This window comes from Pyxicephalus adspersus, chromosome Z, assembly GCF_032062135.1.
Source record: "Pyxicephalus adspersus chromosome Z, UCB_Pads_2.0, whole genome shotgun sequence".
Taxonomy (NCBI): Eukaryota; Metazoa; Chordata; class Amphibia; order Anura; family Pyxicephalidae; genus Pyxicephalus; species Pyxicephalus adspersus.
In genome coordinates, this window is record NC_092871.1 from 52,433,771 (window position 1) to 52,452,244 (window position 18,474).

General features: G+C 39.3%; 1 protein-coding gene across 1 annotated transcript in view; it reads right to left on the reverse strand.

The window, feature by feature from the left end:
• The window catches only part of PLXNA3 (plexin A3), a 72,884-nt gene that overhangs the window by 27,100 nt on the left and 27,310 nt on the right, over window positions 1-18,474 (reverse strand). Inside the window, exons 5-9 of the mRNA XM_072431321.1 lie at window positions 9,816-9,939; window positions 9,381-9,534; window positions 8,786-8,885; window positions 8,121-8,235; window positions 2,494-2,694 (exon numbers count right to left, since the gene is read on the reverse strand). Of these exons, the coding sequence (XP_072287422.1) occupies window positions 2,494-2,694; window positions 8,121-8,235; window positions 8,786-8,885; window positions 9,381-9,534; window positions 9,816-9,939 (694 nt within the window). The remainder of the gene's footprint in view (window positions 1-2,493; window positions 2,695-8,120; window positions 8,236-8,785; window positions 8,886-9,380; window positions 9,535-9,815; window positions 9,940-18,474) is intronic.

The window sequence follows — 18,474 nt, forward strand, 5'->3', positions numbered from 1 at the left end:
AAGAGCCTTGGTTTTTAAACCAGGAGGTGTTGAAGTGCCAATGTTTTGCTTTTCAATACCAAAGAGCCTGCGTACTACGATGCCAGTTTATTGTCAGTAACTTATTAAAGGTCCCAGTATCTTGCTTTGTTATTCTATGGAAAATGCTGCATGAAAGAAGGGCTAATAAATCCATTTTGGAGTCCACAATACAGAAAAATGCTGAATGGGTGGATGCTTGAAACCATTCATGAAATAGCTGAGCTGTGGCAGCATCCTTATCTCTGAATTAACCAGTATGATCATTAAAAAGCTTCTATAAAACATTCTGCATAATTTTTCTGTCAGACAAAGCTTTGTCTTGCTATTTTATACCTTTAAAAGCAACATATTCTAACAGCACATTAGAAAGTCAAAAAAGCCTAGTGAAGCAAACAGTATTATTTGTGCAACATGTGCAAAACTGGAGGGGTTAGCTTCATTTCCTGACTTATCATTCCTATATAGAAGTTTAACAGCTTTTGAGCAGTTGGTTAGCTCTCCTGACCACCCCTCTCATGTTGTTTCTAGGTTGTATGAGCTAATTACCCAGGACTCTGAGCCCTCTGCACCTATATACACTAGATATTGGGAGAGGGAAACGAATGGTCCCATAACTGCAGATGATTGGGAAAAATCATTTACCCTAACGCATAAGTTGGCCCTAACCTGTAGAGCTCAAGAGGTTAATTACAAAATTCTTTCCAGGTGGTATTATTGCCCGGTGGATCTTCATAGAATCTCCCCCTCACAATCTGACCGCTGTTGGCGATGTCACTCACAACTGGGGACGATGCTTCACATATGGTGGGAGTGCCCGCCTATATATCGATTTTGGGACACGATTATTCAGGTGTATAACAACAGTACTGGGTCCACCATAACCAACACTCCCAATATAGTTCTTTTATCCATGGTTCCGGGTTCGCTCAAAGCCATCAAAGGTGGGGTCCTACGTCACTTTCTTACGGCGGCAAGGGCTACTATTCCGAGATTGTGGAAGCAATCTGCCGCTCCTTCTATGGCCAATTGGGTCTCTGAACTTGAAAAAATCCGCCACATGGAGATGTTGGTCGCGGAGGATGATGATAGAATGGAACAATTTAAAATTACCTGGTCTATCTGGGACTGGTTTAAAGACTCTCCCCGATTTCGCAATTATCTTATTTAGTGTCTAGGCTTATTGGCTGGATCACAACCCCGGTATTGAGGGTTAATATTTATCTCTTTTATTTTTCGTACCGCTGGGCATCCCCCCTTCCCACCCCCCCTTCTCCCCTGGGCTGATTTGTTATATGCGTCTGTTTGTGTTTTTAATTTTATCTGTTGTTTATGACTATTGGTTTACACCCTATGTTATATGCTTCCGTTAGCAGATATGTAGCTGTTCTCGTACAGGTTTACCATGTGCTATTTGATCCCTCTAGAACTGTATGTTTCTCCTGTCAAATTTTTTTTGGGTATGTACAGCTCTTTGGTATTGAATGACTGTTAATCTGAAGCCTATAATGTTATGTTGGATACGATGTATGTGTTATATATTTGATTCTTTGTTATGTTACCTGTTATTTTTTTCTCTGAAAATCTAATAAAACGGATTGAAACAAAACTGGAGGTGTTGTCACGGCAACAGCTGACCTGAAATGCAAGTGAGCTTCTAAGATGATCCAGAGGAAGAAAAAAATCATCAAGAATCTGGTTGTTTGAGAAAAAGTATATATAAAAAAAAAAGAATATAAATAATGCTGCATTCAACCAATTAGGAACATAAAAGACACTTCTAGTTATAAAGCATGCTTCCCTTCCTCTCATGTGGCAGCACTTGTGAGTTGTCCAGCAATGCCACATATGGATGGGGAGTGAGTTATTAGCCCTTTGTAAACTTTGACTCTGCAACCTGGAACTAACAAGAGCACTGTCAGTTCTGGTCGATGAGGACCACCATTCAACAGCACTATCCTCAACTACATTTGCTATTTTAATAAAATTTTATTCAGAAATCAATAGCTTTGTTTTGTTTTTTTTTAGGTGCAACATCCTTTTAAAAAATGAATAAATAAATAAAAAAGGGTGCTGCATCGCCCCCTAATTCTCAGCCACTCCTACGTCAGGCATCCCGGGAGGCTCTTGGGGGCTCCTTCTACGCATTCACAGAAGGAGTATTTTTGCTCAAAGAGAAAAATTTACCGATCTCATGCATGCACAGTGAGATAGGCAAATTTTTTTTTCATCCTACGTCATCCGATCTCGTGCCTGGGTTGGGTGACGTAGGACAGGATAAAGAATGCGACAGAGAAGACAAAGACGGCGGTGCCCAGAACGGATGCCAAGATGATGTGGGACCCCATACACCCAACACCCCCCGAGTAATTGGACTGCCCTGCAGGATTAAAGGTAAGTATATTTTTCTTTTTTTTTTTTAGTTTTGAGTATAGTTCCTCTTTAAGTTAATACTTCTGCATACTATGCACTCACCGAAGTGTTCTGACACTGCACACTGCTGCTGTTGAACCTCACAGCTGGAACCCGCTGGATTTTCCCCTCTATGTTGAACAAGCACTCATAGTTCTTCTGGCCGGACTGAGGCTGGGGAAGGTTCTTTGCTTTTAGAGTGATTGGCTGCACCACACCAACAGGTATCAGGATTTCACCAGTCGGAATAATCTCCGGACAGCCCTGGAATGTAGACCATTCATGTTATAGAGGTTGGAAGCTGATAGGAGAGGACACAAAATAAAAGTTTTAAGTGGTTAAGGGTTTGATGGATTTAGAAACCAAAGAATCCATCTTAAAAGGGAACACAAAGAAATATAAACACTACAACAAAACTATGAAAATTTGAATTTGTGTGCACCATTAGTTTTTGCTGTACCAACAACTAAAACAGATTTCAATGTTCCATAGGTCCAAACAAAACTAAACATTTGCTTTGTATACCACTGGGAAAACATTGGTAATGATATATCCACACTTAAAATCACCAGTTCCTGCCACAAAGCCTCCCCACCTATAGGTTCTTCATATTACCCTATTAACATATAAAAATAATATTAATAATCTGTAACAAAGCTTAGAGAAAAAAAAAAGGTGGGAAATCCAGCTGGCAACAGTAACAATCTTACGCAAAATTTTAGAGACCGAGAAGTATAATAGTTCCCCACCAAACCCACTTTTAGGTGGCTCTGGCTTTTGGCTACCCTTTGGTGAATGGACCATTTACTAAACAAAATGTATTCTTCCCAGCCTTTTATATTGCATAAGGAATATGAAGCGGGAAACAAAATACCAAAATAAAACTAAAAGAAATTGGAGGATAGATAAGCAGCTGCTATTGTATGGAATCCCCAGTCCAAAGGTCTTTGCAGTTACACATTCAATTTTTTATGCATAACATTTCCCCTAATAAAATGAATAGAAGGCCATACAAGCATGCACACAATAATTTAGGGTAGTTTTACACACATATAAAACCTCCTCAGTATGGAGAGGACAAACAGAGGACACACATGAGGTCATTGGAATAAATCAGTCTTTCGTGAAAAGAGAAATGATGCATATTAGCTTGAGTGCCACTTCAACTTTCACGTTTTATGGTTTTAAGAGAGCTTTTCCGTGTAAATCTGAGCTTGTTGGCACTTCTCGGGCCGTTGCATTACCAGGAAGGGCATATTTATGACGCTGTGGGAAAGGAATCCAGGCCGATAATGGTAAAGTATTTCTAGCAGTGAAAAAAAGGAGATGGGCGATATATTTTTAACACATGGTGGTGTTGATAGAAATGAGTGGTTTACAGTAGCTGCATATGGGTGTATTCAGTGTGTTCACACTTCAATTGCATTTGCTGTTAAGTCAAAGATAATCTATTGGGAAAGTTTTATCTAGTAGTCGTTAGTCACATTTATGTTCTGGTAATACGGAGGAGATTTTATACCCTGTCCAAGCCACATCTTTAGATCTAACGTGTGTCAGGAAAATACTCCAGCGTTTCTATTCACAAGTAGCTCAGCTTAGTCAATAAATACTGGGATAAGACCACTGTCCTAACTACTTCTTCAATCCTAATGAGCGTCAGAGTATTTTTCTGACAGTGATTGGAATTGATAAGGCTGCTTCGAAAAAGCCACAAAACATCTTCAACATTACAAAAACAAGGCCAGTAAAATTCTGCTAGACATACTATGACATGGAAACATGTGATGCTTCACAAACATATTGGTAATGTTGAAACAATATTATCTTACTAAGTAAGCTATATCTTAAAATTAAACAACTTTATATTTAGCCTGTAAGATAGTATAAGAACTTACCCCAAGCCAATAGTAAAACTTATTATTTGTTTGGCCTCAAAATGTGGAGTTAGAATAGCAGCTTTCATTTGTGGCTTCAGACATGTCACACTGTAGTCAGTCCCTCAGTAGTGTGGTTAGATATTGTATTAGGAGATTAAGATGCTAATCATACTAAACCAATTACTGTTAAAATCAAGCACCTTTTATATTATGTTCCTAAATATGTTTCATTTATAAATATGCCCCCCCCCCAAACTGCAAGGTAATTTATGACTTTTACATAAAGTCATTAGGCTTCATAGCAAAGGGGCACAAGGTGCAAACCCGTATCTGAAAAGCAGAATGTTGTGTGTCAGCAGTTTGGTAGAATTTTATATGTAGTAATGGTATGCATGTCAGCAGTGATTGAATTACAGCTGCGTGGTGCATTAATCTGCATAGATGTTTTCATACAATTCTTCCCTTATTTTCTGCACAGCAGCTCTTCCCCCTAGTGCCCCAGGGAGATGTGCAGCGAAAGATGAGGAACCATGTGGTCTCCTGCCTACTTACAGCTTGCCCCTTCAAGAAGGCTCCTGTTGCTATGGCAACACATCCTCTCACTGCTAACCCAAAACTGGTGGACATGGGTTACATCTAGGCTAAGGGCTGCATGTATGCAAATCTACTACAGTGTGTTCGAAAAGATGTGTAGATTTACCATCAGTCCACACATCTGGGTCAGGTCTGACCGAACACGATTAACATACAGAGTGGCGATAGATGGTTAATAGGGGGCAAAACATTAGCATTAGTTAGCTGGGGTCTAGTAAGCATGTACAAGGAACTCTGTGGCTCTGACACTAAATCCTAATGAAAACAAGTCAAAAGAACAAAATGGTGACTGCCATTTCTGACCAACTTCTGAAAATGTAGCTGCCTAAATGGAAGATGATCCAAAACCTTAAAGACACGGATCTGAAAAAAAGGGTGTAGATCAGAAGCATTATTGTCCCAGATTGCATGACAGCCCCAGCTCTGTGTTTCTGAAAGTATCAAAACAAATTGCAGCCAGTCCACTAGAATTATCTGAAGGCGCTATGCAATAGCAGAGTCATGGATTTCATTTCATAAAGGTTTAGTTTCAAGAATGATTGGCTAAAATAAATAAAAAGCTTCAGTTTTGTCACAATGTGCAGTAAGATGACAGATACTTGGAAAGATGCCATGCTGTAAGGTATAGCATTGAAGGCATCAACCTTGTAATATCCTCATCTCACCCATTATCCTGCATGCCCATACAGGCTACAGCAATGGTAATCATATTGCCTTTTCTACAGCCAACAATGAAATGGTTAGGGGACCACTTTGTCTCCCTATGAAAGGCGCTGAAAGAACAGCTCTTGGGGGGTTTCGAAAACAGGCAGCCATGTTTCAGAAAGATGGGGAGAAAGTACTGAACTGTTTAATTGGTAAACTTCAAACACAATCTACTACATGTACTTTATTAGCAAGCATAATGAAATAAAATAAGCAATTAAACCTAATTATTTCTATTTTATGTATAGATGCAATAAAAAGAATATATCAAAAAACATTACAAAAGGACACAAAACATACCTCATACCTTCACCCAAGTATGTTTTAAAGAGAGAATGGTAAGGATATACTCAATGACCTTGCCTAAAGGTCTCTTCTACTTCTAGAAGGCTGAAAAGGTTGCAGATCCAATCATTCTGATTAGAAGATGGATGATTTAGAAAGACAATGATACCAATTTTGTTGAAGATATTATGCTGCACTTGAAATAGTCACATTCCTGATTAGCAGATTCAGATCTTTGCATAGACATGAACAAAAACAGCACCTTTCCACAGCACTCCTCAAACTTTTACTGGGTGTTGCTTGGAATATTCTAGGGCTGTACATGGCATTGTTCAGGAACGATTGACACCCCCTGATGAGGTGCGAGGAGATGGGAAGTCAGGCACTCCTGATTAAAACCCACTGCTCCTCAAACCCCTGACACTTCCAGATCAGTGAGATTCTCACTTTCACACACTAACACCAGCATTTGGCACTGGAGCCTGCTGACAATGTACATGCTGGAGAGAAGGGGGGGGGGGGGTCTTAATAGTATAAAGACATTACTTTATATTCACTATCTTTACAAAACAAACATAGAAAGAAGACAAAGGGAGGGACAAGAATACATTTTATGGATATTAAGCTACTCCCTCTAGGGCCCTGAACCTTTACAGAAATTCAAAGTCAGATGGCCCCAGCTGGAGATCGCAATGCCCCCTATGCTTTACTATGGTGTTCAGTTTCCATGCCCTGATCTCTCTCTAGTAAGAAATTACCTTTAAAAGGAAAAAAGTAAGGTTCTATTTGGAAAGGCGGGAACCTGCTGCCCACAGATTGCACTACTGCAGTCCTCCGGCAACATTAACAAATCAGTGGGTGATTTGGAACTCAAACAGCTAAGTGCTGTTAAAAGTGAACTCACCATTAGGAGAAGCTTTAAGCCTCTGAAAGGCAGAGAGATGTATAGTGACAAATAGGAACATCACTATGGTGTAAAGCAACAAACTTCAGTTACTTGGAAAATTGCATTTTTTACTGGCAAAATTAAAGCATTACCTTTTGTGTTGTATGTTGTTTTGGCAACAGTTGTATGGGCTCCACCCTTGTAATGAAATAGCTTACTGATGCACACTGTAAACTTCTTACAGTGTGCATTTAAAGCTAGCAAGTTAGAGCCAGCCTAATTTTCCAGGTGGGAGGACATTTTATAATATATCATTGGGGTGTCAAAATACAGCCCTTGAGTGCCAAATGCAAGTCTGGATTTTCATACACGTTATTTTCTGACTTATTCAGTTTTCATTTAACTAGTTACAAAAAAAAAAATAAAAAAAAGAAGACTAAATGTGTGCAAAACCATGTCCTCGAGGACTAGGGTTAGACATTCCTAATCTAACCCTTTATTCCCTAGCCAAATTGTCCTCGACCCACCCCTTTCATTTACTGGATTTTATTTCAATCATTGTGGCTCTACAACTCATGTTGGTGTTACCAAACCTTCCTTTTTCAGTAGGCTAAGTACATTAAGCTGTCAGTGCCTCCCAGATTTGTCTCCACTGCATAGAGAAGCACAAATCAAAAGTACATATGTAATGAAAACAAAAACATTTTATATAATTTTATAATTTTAAGGGGGGGGAGGAGGAACCATGAATGACAACATATGAAGTTATAAGTTATTAAAATGCATGCTTTCAGAACACGTTGGGTTCCTTTTTCAAGGAGCACACATTTGGCTATAATGGAGGAGGAGTGAAGATCTGTTGGCTTTACTTGCTTTGCCTTACTGGAAATACCACCCCTTAATTCTGAATATTGGTGGACCAGATATCTGCACATGGATTCAAAGAATATCTCCCCAATATGGCAGAGCAATGAAAAGCTGGACATAATTTTTTAATGTCTCCACATTCTGTCAAAATAACGGCCTATGTCTATGTTCGTGAGGTTTCCTATCACTTCCTGCCCAAGTAGCATCAATCACTTTGACCCCTTTCCCACTCTATTAAAACAAGGTTTGATCAGAGTTTCACTTTACTCTTCTGGGTTGTTACCCATCTATTTAAATTACAGGTAATATCTGAGTTTCCCCAGCTGTTACAAAATCTCAAAAATGTTTTCTATGACACCTTCCCGAGACAGTCTTTTGCTTCAGCTTGTAAAATAAAATACTTCACTGATTTGGCAATTGGCAGTCTAAGAATAACCCATGATACCTACAGGTAGACAGCAGCCAGTGATACATACATCAGTGTTGTTCACACGTCCCTCCAAGAAGAAGCACTCTTCGGCATTATGTGTACAAATATGGCGGTATTTACACCAGTGGCATGCATACGGGCTGACCACGCAGGACATACACCTGCCAACAAGAAACCAGAGTAGAAAATTTGAAATCCAATAATACTTAGACATATTCTTTTCATATTAAAATACACACAATTTTAAATTGTAAACAAAGTAAAAACTTTTTTTTGATTGCTAGTTGCAGGTTTTACCCTTCCCTGTTTAACCAACGAACATTGAACTTCATGGTATGACTGACAACACTTAACGGGAAGGTACTCTAATAAAGATGTCATCATCCTGCTCCTCTGCTTGAAATACACCTTTCAAGAAATGCACATTACCCAAATAAATAACAAATATTACAGTTGGAGATAGTTTGTAACTTTTCAGATTTTTGGACTAAAATAGAGATTTCCCCCATTTTGTTTCTATTAAAAATAGCGGGACTGGCAGTACCTTCATTAACAATTCTCACTGGCTGGCAATAAATTCTTACATCAAACATCCAGTGAGAACCTAATAGAATATATTTCAGCATACATTTAGTTCACGGACCAGGAAAGCTACTCAGACATTAGGATGATTTAAAATGATAGATCTACAGGCAAAAAAAGGCAGCTTACGACTGAAGAACGCTGCAGTTGTAGAACACAAAGTCGGTGCTGGCAAATCTCAGACCCGTCTCTTTGGATTTCAGATGAAGCTGGACTGTGTGCTGAGCTCCTGGTGTAAACACAAGATAAACCATCAGAAAACACCTAAAGCAGGACACCAGCATAAAAAGGAGGAAAAAGTGTGGGGACAGAGCAGAGTATGTAAAAATTTCACAAATGGCATACTAGATAGAATAATGCTAAAAGTTGAAGAAAATACAAACGTCCAAGGATTTGGGATACACAGAAAGAGGATTGAGTTGAATAATTCAGATACATAAATGTTGAAGCACTGAACTAAGGTATAAAGGAAAAGAGTGTAGTATGAGAATTTTCCCCAAACTGCAGAAAATCCTTCAGATTTTAATTTAGGCACAGTAGCATAGAATATAGTAATAACTTCCGGACTTGCACCTTTGTCCATCCCTCTGTTATATGATGGATAAGGATTTATCACTTAAGTGTGATGGCGATATTAATAAAGACAACGTTGGTATAAAATTCACCCCATTTTATTTACTGCACTTAGCAGTTTTAGTTTTAGTTACAGAACACATGGACCCACCCTGTCCTCCTATGATTCCAGGAATGTCCCGCAGTGAGGGTGAGGAGCACTGAATTGTTTCACCTAATAGAACAGCTTCACTTTCTGCCATGTCCCCAAACACACAGGTGACACCAGAAGACAAATCTGGGACATTCTGTACAGACAGGTTCAGCTGTGGAGAGACAAATTATTGGATACATGATAAAATACCTTAAAGTTTAAATCTCAGTCTTTATAAAGAACCATTTCAAGTTGCTCTACCATGCATAACCCCATTTCATTGTTAAGTCATAAAACTATTCAGAATCAGACACCATGTAAAGCAGTAAATGCAGACAATGTTGTAGAAGAGATATTTCTTCACCGCAAGCACCCCCCCCACACACACACACCCTTATTTTGTTTGACATTAAAACTACACAAGGCAGATATTCCCTTTGAATTGCACCTTACCAGAAGTTCAGGTACACTGACAGAAGCATTGTTAGGAGTCACCTCCAGACGCACACACTGGCTGAGATCGTTTGTAAAACGGTGGGTTTCAGATGCCCGCTCACACTCACTCTCCCTACAGCACCTGGACAAATATTAACAGGTGTACATCAACATGTAAAAAGTATCAACACAAATACAATACATACATCTGGAAATAGGATATTTAAAGAGGAAGTACAGATTACAAAAACAGATATGTAAAATGCAGTGTTCAACTACAATCAGATGCTGTGGGACAGAGAAATAAAATTACAATTTTACAGCAAGGCAGGTATATAAAAGTAAATGTTATTATAAATTAACTTCCAGCTGATATAAAAAGCCACCGTCTAATCTTGTTATGCACTTATTTAAAAATATAGTAAGCTTTGTTACATTTGTATGCATACACCTTGCTTCTGTGCATGATTTTTCTGTAATAAAGACCCATCACTGCTGCTTCGGGCCTTGTTACAGAGGACTGGTCATAAAACCACCCCCCTGTACTTTATTGCAGACAGCTTTTAATAGGGTGATAATGTCATCACTTCTTACAAGGGAATATCTGGGGTTTGCCAAAATTTTTGATGCACACAAAATAGATATATCCTTTAAGTTTTTAAGGAAAGTCATTTTTGTCATAGTTCAGCTTTAAAGAAAACACAACTCAACAAGCAGGTACAAAACTGAAAAATAAGTCAAAAATAACTTTAAAAAATGCAAATATTGTATTTGCTAAAGTTACCCTACAGTATAGAGTCAGGAAGGATTATAATGTCTGTAAGATGATGAATTGCACAATATAGCTGTAATGCCTAATTAAATGCAACAAAGGGAGAAACCTTGGGAAGCTGCACATTGACATCTAGCCAATAAAATTTGATGCTTGATGGGAGCCTGTTGTACAACCTATGAGTTTTTGGCCAAGTACTGTACTGCAAATCTGCAGTGATTATTGAGTTACAGAGCTAAAATCAGAATCCATTATACATGACATCAATAAAGAATCCTCTGTGTAAAGGTTAGTTACACTGTCTAGCAATATTGATTGTCTTGACAAAATATAGAAATATTGTCTGGGATCAGCAGAGGCCAAGCAAGTATAAGTAAGCACCATCTGCTGAACCGTATGTGACGTGTCACATGACCTCTGCACATTCGGAAAACAGAGGAAGCAAAACCAAAAGTACAGCTGAGAAAGACAGAAAAATAAACATAAACTGTATAACAGAAGGGCACAACACATCATATGCAGCATGATATTCATCATAAGTAACCAACCACAAATACAACTGCTGACAGTAGTTGCTCAATGCTTTTTTACAGTTTTTGTTTTGTGGCTTACTGGTAAATATAATCATATTTGGAGAACAAAAACATTACAAACTGCTTAAGGAAAGCGGAGGTTGTAAAAGCATTTGAGAGAAAAAAAAATGTAAACTTTTTTGGGGATGACGACAACTTACATTTTTAGGTTTTTTAAAGCAAACTAACATTTTACTACATTTTTTTCCTGGGTGGCAAAATAAATAGTATGCCAGACTCTGTATTTTCAGATTTCAATATAACCTCACCAGCAATTACCAATCACAACCACTGTGAACATCACAAGTCTAAATGACAGTGTCACCATTCTGCATATATAATATATAAAGGCTTTTTGCCATATGGGTGTTGATTCACAAATTACAAAGTAGAATTGGCTTATTCTGTTGGTGACAACCTTTAGCTAGGTATATCCAGCCGTATTCCAGAACTTTATCTATTATTACTGGTAGAAGTTGCTGGTCCCTGTCTAATCACTATCAGGGGACACTTCTGACTCGTAAAAAAATATTCCCCCAGCTGCTCTCTCTGCTCCTCCAATGAACTACTAATGATTTCCTCACTCATAGCCTCATCACACGCACGGATACAAGACTTCTCTAGAGCTCCCCCAACTCTCTGGAATGGTTTTCCTTGCATTTGCAATCCTTATTTAATGTACAGCGCTGCGTAATATGTTGGCGCTATATAAATCCTGTTTATTATTATTAATAATAATAATAATAATAATAATAAAGGGGAGAAATGATTTAGCAACATATTGCCACTATTGGAGCATCTTAAAAATCAGAGTGCAAGGGGAATTAGTGAAATTCTATCACTAGCAAAGAGTTGCACTTACGATAGCAATGGATCCGCCTATCTGGCCTGTGCCGCTGCTTTTTCGTTGTCTAGTCATTATGGATGAGTTACCTTCAGAGTTGTTTAGGTTATGTGCCACTAAGTTTAGGGAACTGGCTGAGCTTTATGATTAGGGTCTTAGAATCACAAAACATGAATTCTGGGAGAAATTGGGAAAGAATTCTATTCTTGTTTTTAATGCCAAAGTCCATGGAGCTCTTCCAAAAATCCTTCACACCATTTGAACTACAGATCTACCGGACAGCGAGATTCTCCTCTATCTGAACTTTTTTTTTTGTCAATAGCTCTTTTAATTAAAAAAAAAAAAAAAAAAAAAAAGTTTTTGTTAGCCTTATGGATCCTTTAAACCTGACAGTGACAGGGTTCATAAAGGCCTAGAGACACAAGACAAAGCAATATGCTAAGAGGACAGTCTGAGGCGGGGGTCTCGGAACAGTTGCTACCATTGTGTGTGCGCAGCAGAGGCACCCTAGATACCCTCCATTCCTCCTTAGGGGATAAAGAAATACAATCCCCACAGCTCATTGTCCCCAGCATTGTTGGGCGTGCAAGTGACCGGAAGAATGTTGCCCTCCTGCGCCCGTAAATGGGTTTCATTAGCACAAAGCAACCTGCATTTTCTAATAGGTTTTCAGAGAATGACCCCCTCAGCTCACTAGGCTCATATTGTTCCCTGGCTACTTCCTACTCCCTGGAGGGAGAATAGATGCAGCAAAGCCCCAGTCATATATTACCCAGGGTCATAGAAAGACTACACAACTACTTTAATCACCAGGAGAAGAGGGGAGGACGGGGCAAGAGGGCCATGGTGCTGACAAAAAGGAGGCCAGAGGGAGGAGGGCGGTGGAGGAGTGCTGACAGCCAGCACAGGAGGGTAGGCACTCTGCCTGGGTGTAGGAGAACAGACTTTAAGATTTACTGCTGTTTTAACGGCCTTACCATTTAATACATGAGATGAGAACACAGTATAATTATCAGGAGAGGCAGGCCAGCGATTAACAGATTTGACCTCTGAAGTGGGATACACTTCATCTTCTCATGAATTATACTGACTGCAGTGGAAAAAAATAAAATTAATTGTATGTAATAAAAGATACTTTCCAGGCCCAGTGTCTCATATTGCTCAGAGAGGATTAAGCATCGTTCTGAGCTTAGTTATGAAAATAAATGTTTGCAAACCAGTCTGCAAAAAAAAGGGTTTTTGTCATTCCATTTTTTTCTTACTATAATTTCCTGTATTTATATAGCACTGACATTTTGCAGTGCTGTACATAGAACTCAGTGTTTGCACTCCATCACAATTATATACTATTACACATTTGTGTAGCTCTAACATATTTTAAAGTTCTGTATAGAGAACACTATACTATTGAGGTTTGTCCCTGCACCGGAGGAGCTTAAACTCCAATCCATTACTATAATACATTTGGGGTTATCTAGGATGATTGTAGATAGAAAGCAGAATAAAGTGGAACCTCTATCAACTAAACCAAAAAATCTATTATACATAGAATATTTTTTTTTCTATTTAGAAGTCACTGTGGACCTCTGGAGCAGGCTACCTGGCTGGCTGGTATAGTAAACACAGTGTGTTCTACATTTTGAATCACTGACTTGAAGATGGTATGAAGATTGGGACATCTGACTTTTCAGCTAGCATGCATGTTCTAGCCAAAGGGGCTTAGCTTTGCAGCCAGGCAAAGCAGTTTAACAGCTCCCTTGTTTCTCTTATTACATGGTTCCATTGAGCCTACAGGTTTGTACCTTTTGCAGATATTTCCCCACTGTTATTCTGCTCACAGGTGAGGCCTTTCCATTGCTCCCCTCCACCTGCAAGCTATATAGACACATCCTTATGTGACTGCTAAATTGACACTGGACAATGCATTATCTGCATTATAGAAAAGTCCTACTGTATCACAGTGGTGTGCACATGGTCCTAGGCTAAAGGTGGATTTTTTGGTAGTTATTGTGAGCAGTAATGAGTAGCCAATGGATTTCAGATGCACTTTGAGTTCTGCTTTTATCTGCCAGTATATGTTTGCAGCAGCTGAAGAAAACCCACACAAACACAGAAAAGAACGCAATGCAGAGTGTCCTTGATGGCAACCCAAACTAGAACTCCCATTGCACAAATACTAACCCCACACACACAAATCTGTTTACTTGGAGAACGAAGTGGTGGGTGATTCAGTCGGATGGTATCTATCCAAAGCTGAACAGTCGTTGGACTGACCCTTTTAGACAGAGCAGTGTAGCAAACGAAAGCCTTCATGTTTTTCATTACACTCTACTTCATCAACAAACCCACAACTGGCTAGGCAATGCAAGATGCATACCAACCGCAGCAGAACAGTTAATAATTTTGTAGGGAAGAGGGATGCAGCTCCGAAGGTGGGCTCATTAGTGTTGGAAAGCATGCTGTCATCAGGCAATGTGACATTTCAGAGAAAATCAGGAGATGCTTGAGTAACTGGCAGTGCCAAGCCAGAGGCCGGGAGACTGCCACAACCATGCTTTAATAACTCCTTGATTTTCCAACCACAGATAAGGCAGAAAAACTACAGACACACCAACCCTAACAAAGGGAAAACATAAAATGCATATATGTGGATATTATTGCATTGTGAGCCTCTAAAGTGGTTTTACCATAAATGTATCATTTCTTCATGCTTATTTTACTATATTTGTTACTGTTATTAAAGTGGAGATAAACTCACCCAAACAAGATTGCATGTTTATTGTCATGCAAATAAAATCTAAATTTTGCCAATTTTTGCCCTCCTCCCCATCCCAAAAACAAACCTTTTTTTCTGTCCCCATTTGATTTTTTTTTTGTGTGTGTGTGTGTGTGTTTTCTGTAAACTGGATGGCACACGTGCTGTGCAGTGTTCTGCCCAAATCATTCTTGGTATGCCAAGAATAGAACCAGGGGCAGTGGACAATATACCTTCTATGTACATGTTACATTATCAGTGGCCTTCAAGGATTGACACTCAACCTGGATAAAGTGGTGCTGGAGACTGTGGTGAAGCACTGGCAGGGGACGCCAGGGTGAAAGGATCGCTGGAAGACAGCACTGCTGTACATACTTTATTATAGCAAGCTTACTGTCATCTACATAAAAAACATAACAAAAGGGGTTCCATCACTTTAGCACTTTTTTTTGTTTTTCAGAGAGAAATACATCTATTACTAAACTTCTAAAAATGCAAGTTTCCTGGCTGAATGACCCTAGAACAAGTGTACAGATCAGCTGAGCTGACTTTACTTGCTTCATGTTTGAGTAACAAACTTCACAACCAGACAATACTTAATTCATTTTTCTTTATGTGCCAAACCTAAACATATTTGCAAGCAATTTAGATGCTACTAACAATTGTTGGATATTAAATTTCTGTTCCATATAAACAAACAAATAATCCAGCAGCTAGATAGTTATCACAGTTTAAAATCAATTGCAGCTTTATCTACAGAACAACTGGGTAGGTCTCCACTAGTTGTACCATACATTGTATTGTGAATTACAAATGTTCAGCAGGCCAGAGAACACTTCTCTTGCTACACATCCCTTGCCCTACATCTCCCAACAAGGAAGGCATTGTTACATGTGTGGCAAGCTGTTTTACATGCATTACCATAAGGGTTTGTATTTCAACAAGGAAATAATAATGTCCCTGCACTCAATGGTGCCAGCCAGGAAAGAAACGCAGTAGCATTCAGACTGGGTGGGCACTGTGAGCAAGTCAACCTGTACACAATCAACCAGTTACCTGTCAGTATAATGCTTGGAGCTTACTGGCAGGAAAAGAAAGTGATGGCTTCATCAACATGGCCATGCCACTATATTGGAAATTTAACAGGCTGGGGGGTAGCTCAGTCACCAAGCCATTTTATAGTGACTGGATCATAAGAGCAAGAGAAGGGAATTACACATCCATTGGTGGTTTAAACAGTTATTATTATTATTAATAAACAGGATTTATATGGCACCAACATATTACGCAGTGCTGTACATTAAATAGGGATTGCAAATGACTAATACAGACAGTGATACAGGAGGAGAGGACCCTGCCCTGAAGAGCTTACAATCTAGTAACAGTTCATATATATGTATGTCAACTGTGAATTCAGTTTTTATGACTTGTTTAAAGTGTGTAAAAGTAACACCACTGCCCACCCCCCCCCACCAAAAAACCCAAGGCACTTTAAAGGTAATTAATGCTAAGAGAAATATTAGGTCCCCATTTGCAGCCTTCTCATTCTGTTGATGCTGGCTGTCATGACGTTATCCTTAAATACTTTAAACCATACGAAATAAAGTATATACTAAATAAAGTAAGCAGTTGATTTTCCAGATATCTGTGCTTGCCCTGGATCTGTACATTATTTCCTGAGGGTTGCCAAAACAGCCAGGCAATTAGCATTTTGAGAGAAGGTTAGCAATGGTTCATATTTATTGGTGGGTTGAACTTTGCCTCAAAACCAAAGGAAAAAGAAATGATAAGGTTTAAAAAAGAATAAATCAATTAAAATAAATAAAATAGCCAAAGCACTGAAGAATGGTTAATGGGTCATTACATATTATTGTGGACCAATTTCCAAACACAGAGCCAAAAGTGCTAAGAAGAGCAGGAATAAAAACAAGGGCAGCTAAATCGCCCAGTAATGACCAGGCCTCACTATCAGTATAAAAGTATGCAGCACACTCAGCAGAGCTAACCTTGATAGAGCTTTATCACACAGCTGTGTATGCACACCCTCCCTGGTCACACACTGAGCACATCCACAGGATCAGGCTTCTTTGAACAGCATTTGAGCCCCTTCTAATAGGATTAGGAGTGTGGAGCTGGCTGATAATTCAGACCTTGCCACAACACAAGGAAATAAAAATAAGTGGAAGGCATAAAAGGCACAGGATGACATCTCTACTCACAAAGAGATGATGCCCTGATATATAGGCTATGAGAATCAGCCCAATGAAATTGTAATTAAAATAGCCAGTCCTGTGCTTGAACTTAGCTTGTGAAGACTAAGGACTCTAGACAACACCTTAGTCCGGTAGGGGGAAAAAATTGTCGGTCACAGCAGTATTTTTGAACTTCGGGGTAGGAGCAACGTTCTCACACAACCATGAGCATTTATGGAGACAGAATTCTGTTGACTGCTGACAAACCTCCTCCTCATTACCACATTCTGAAGACATCAGTTTAGTAAGCAGAAACTTTGTTAGTGCCAATTATTACACTCTCTTGCACTCCAACTACTTCACTGAAACTTCCTTATAGGAAAGCTGTGCAGTTAAAATATGGACCTTTCCTGAAAAAAATAGTGGCTTATTAGCCCAACTGATCTACTGGATTTAGTATTTTCGAAACCACTGACCTTTAGCTAGTACGCAAAGATCAGGAGTTCTGAATTTATTCTGACACTCTAATCCTAATGCTTATTGCAGGTTAGAGGTTTACAATATTACTATATTATTGGCTATCCACACACGTGTCCAACGACAAACAACTGCGAGAAGCATGAATGAGCGCTTTACATACAGCACCGTTCTGCTCTATGGAGAGGGCAGAAAGACAGAGCAGCACCCCGCTGCACTCTTTCCCCTTCACTTTCATTTTGATTGTATGTTGTCCATCGGCCACGGAGCCGCCTGGACGGTCGTTCGGACGATAGACAACCAGCACTGTACACATGCAAGATTCTCGTCTGATATCAGCCCTGGGCTGATTATTGGACGAGAACCATTGCACGTGTGTACCTAGCCTAAGATAGGAATACCTAGCCTAAGATCGGAATACAGAGACTGTCCCTCCCCCATCTGATAGCTCGTACTGTGTCTTCTATTAAAGGGGGGGAAAAAAAAAAGCATGTAAATGTATATGCCCAAGTGGGCGTATGTAATGACTTACCTGCCACAAATCTAAAACTGTCATACTATGTTACCCTGTCTGCTTCTCTTCTTTGAACTACAATTTCCCTAGAATGGTGGGGTGTGTCTGTGGACAACGACCCCCCCCCCCCCCAAAAAAAAAAAAAAAAAAAAAAAAAAGTTAATCAATATGGCATCATTAGAACATAAAAAACTCTGCCCATCAAAATGAAAATGGGGTTCAGGTACTGGTAGGGTACAGTTATGTGTAACAGGGAGGTGCATTTGATGGGCAGAGTTTTTTATGTTGTAATGATGCCATGCTAATGACATTTTACGGGGGAGTTGTACATGTGTCCCTCACTTCCACCTACATTTTCAGTTTCCTGCACATTGGCTGTCCTGCTCCCATTATGCTATCACATGCACGATGCTCTTAAAACATCACCACATTTTAACATATAAAGAAATAACTTTATAACTTTCCCCTTTTATAAAATGGAATAATGTGTTTTCTTTTACATTTTTGGGGGAGGATCCCTTCCTTTCCACTTTTACTGCCATGGTAGTAAA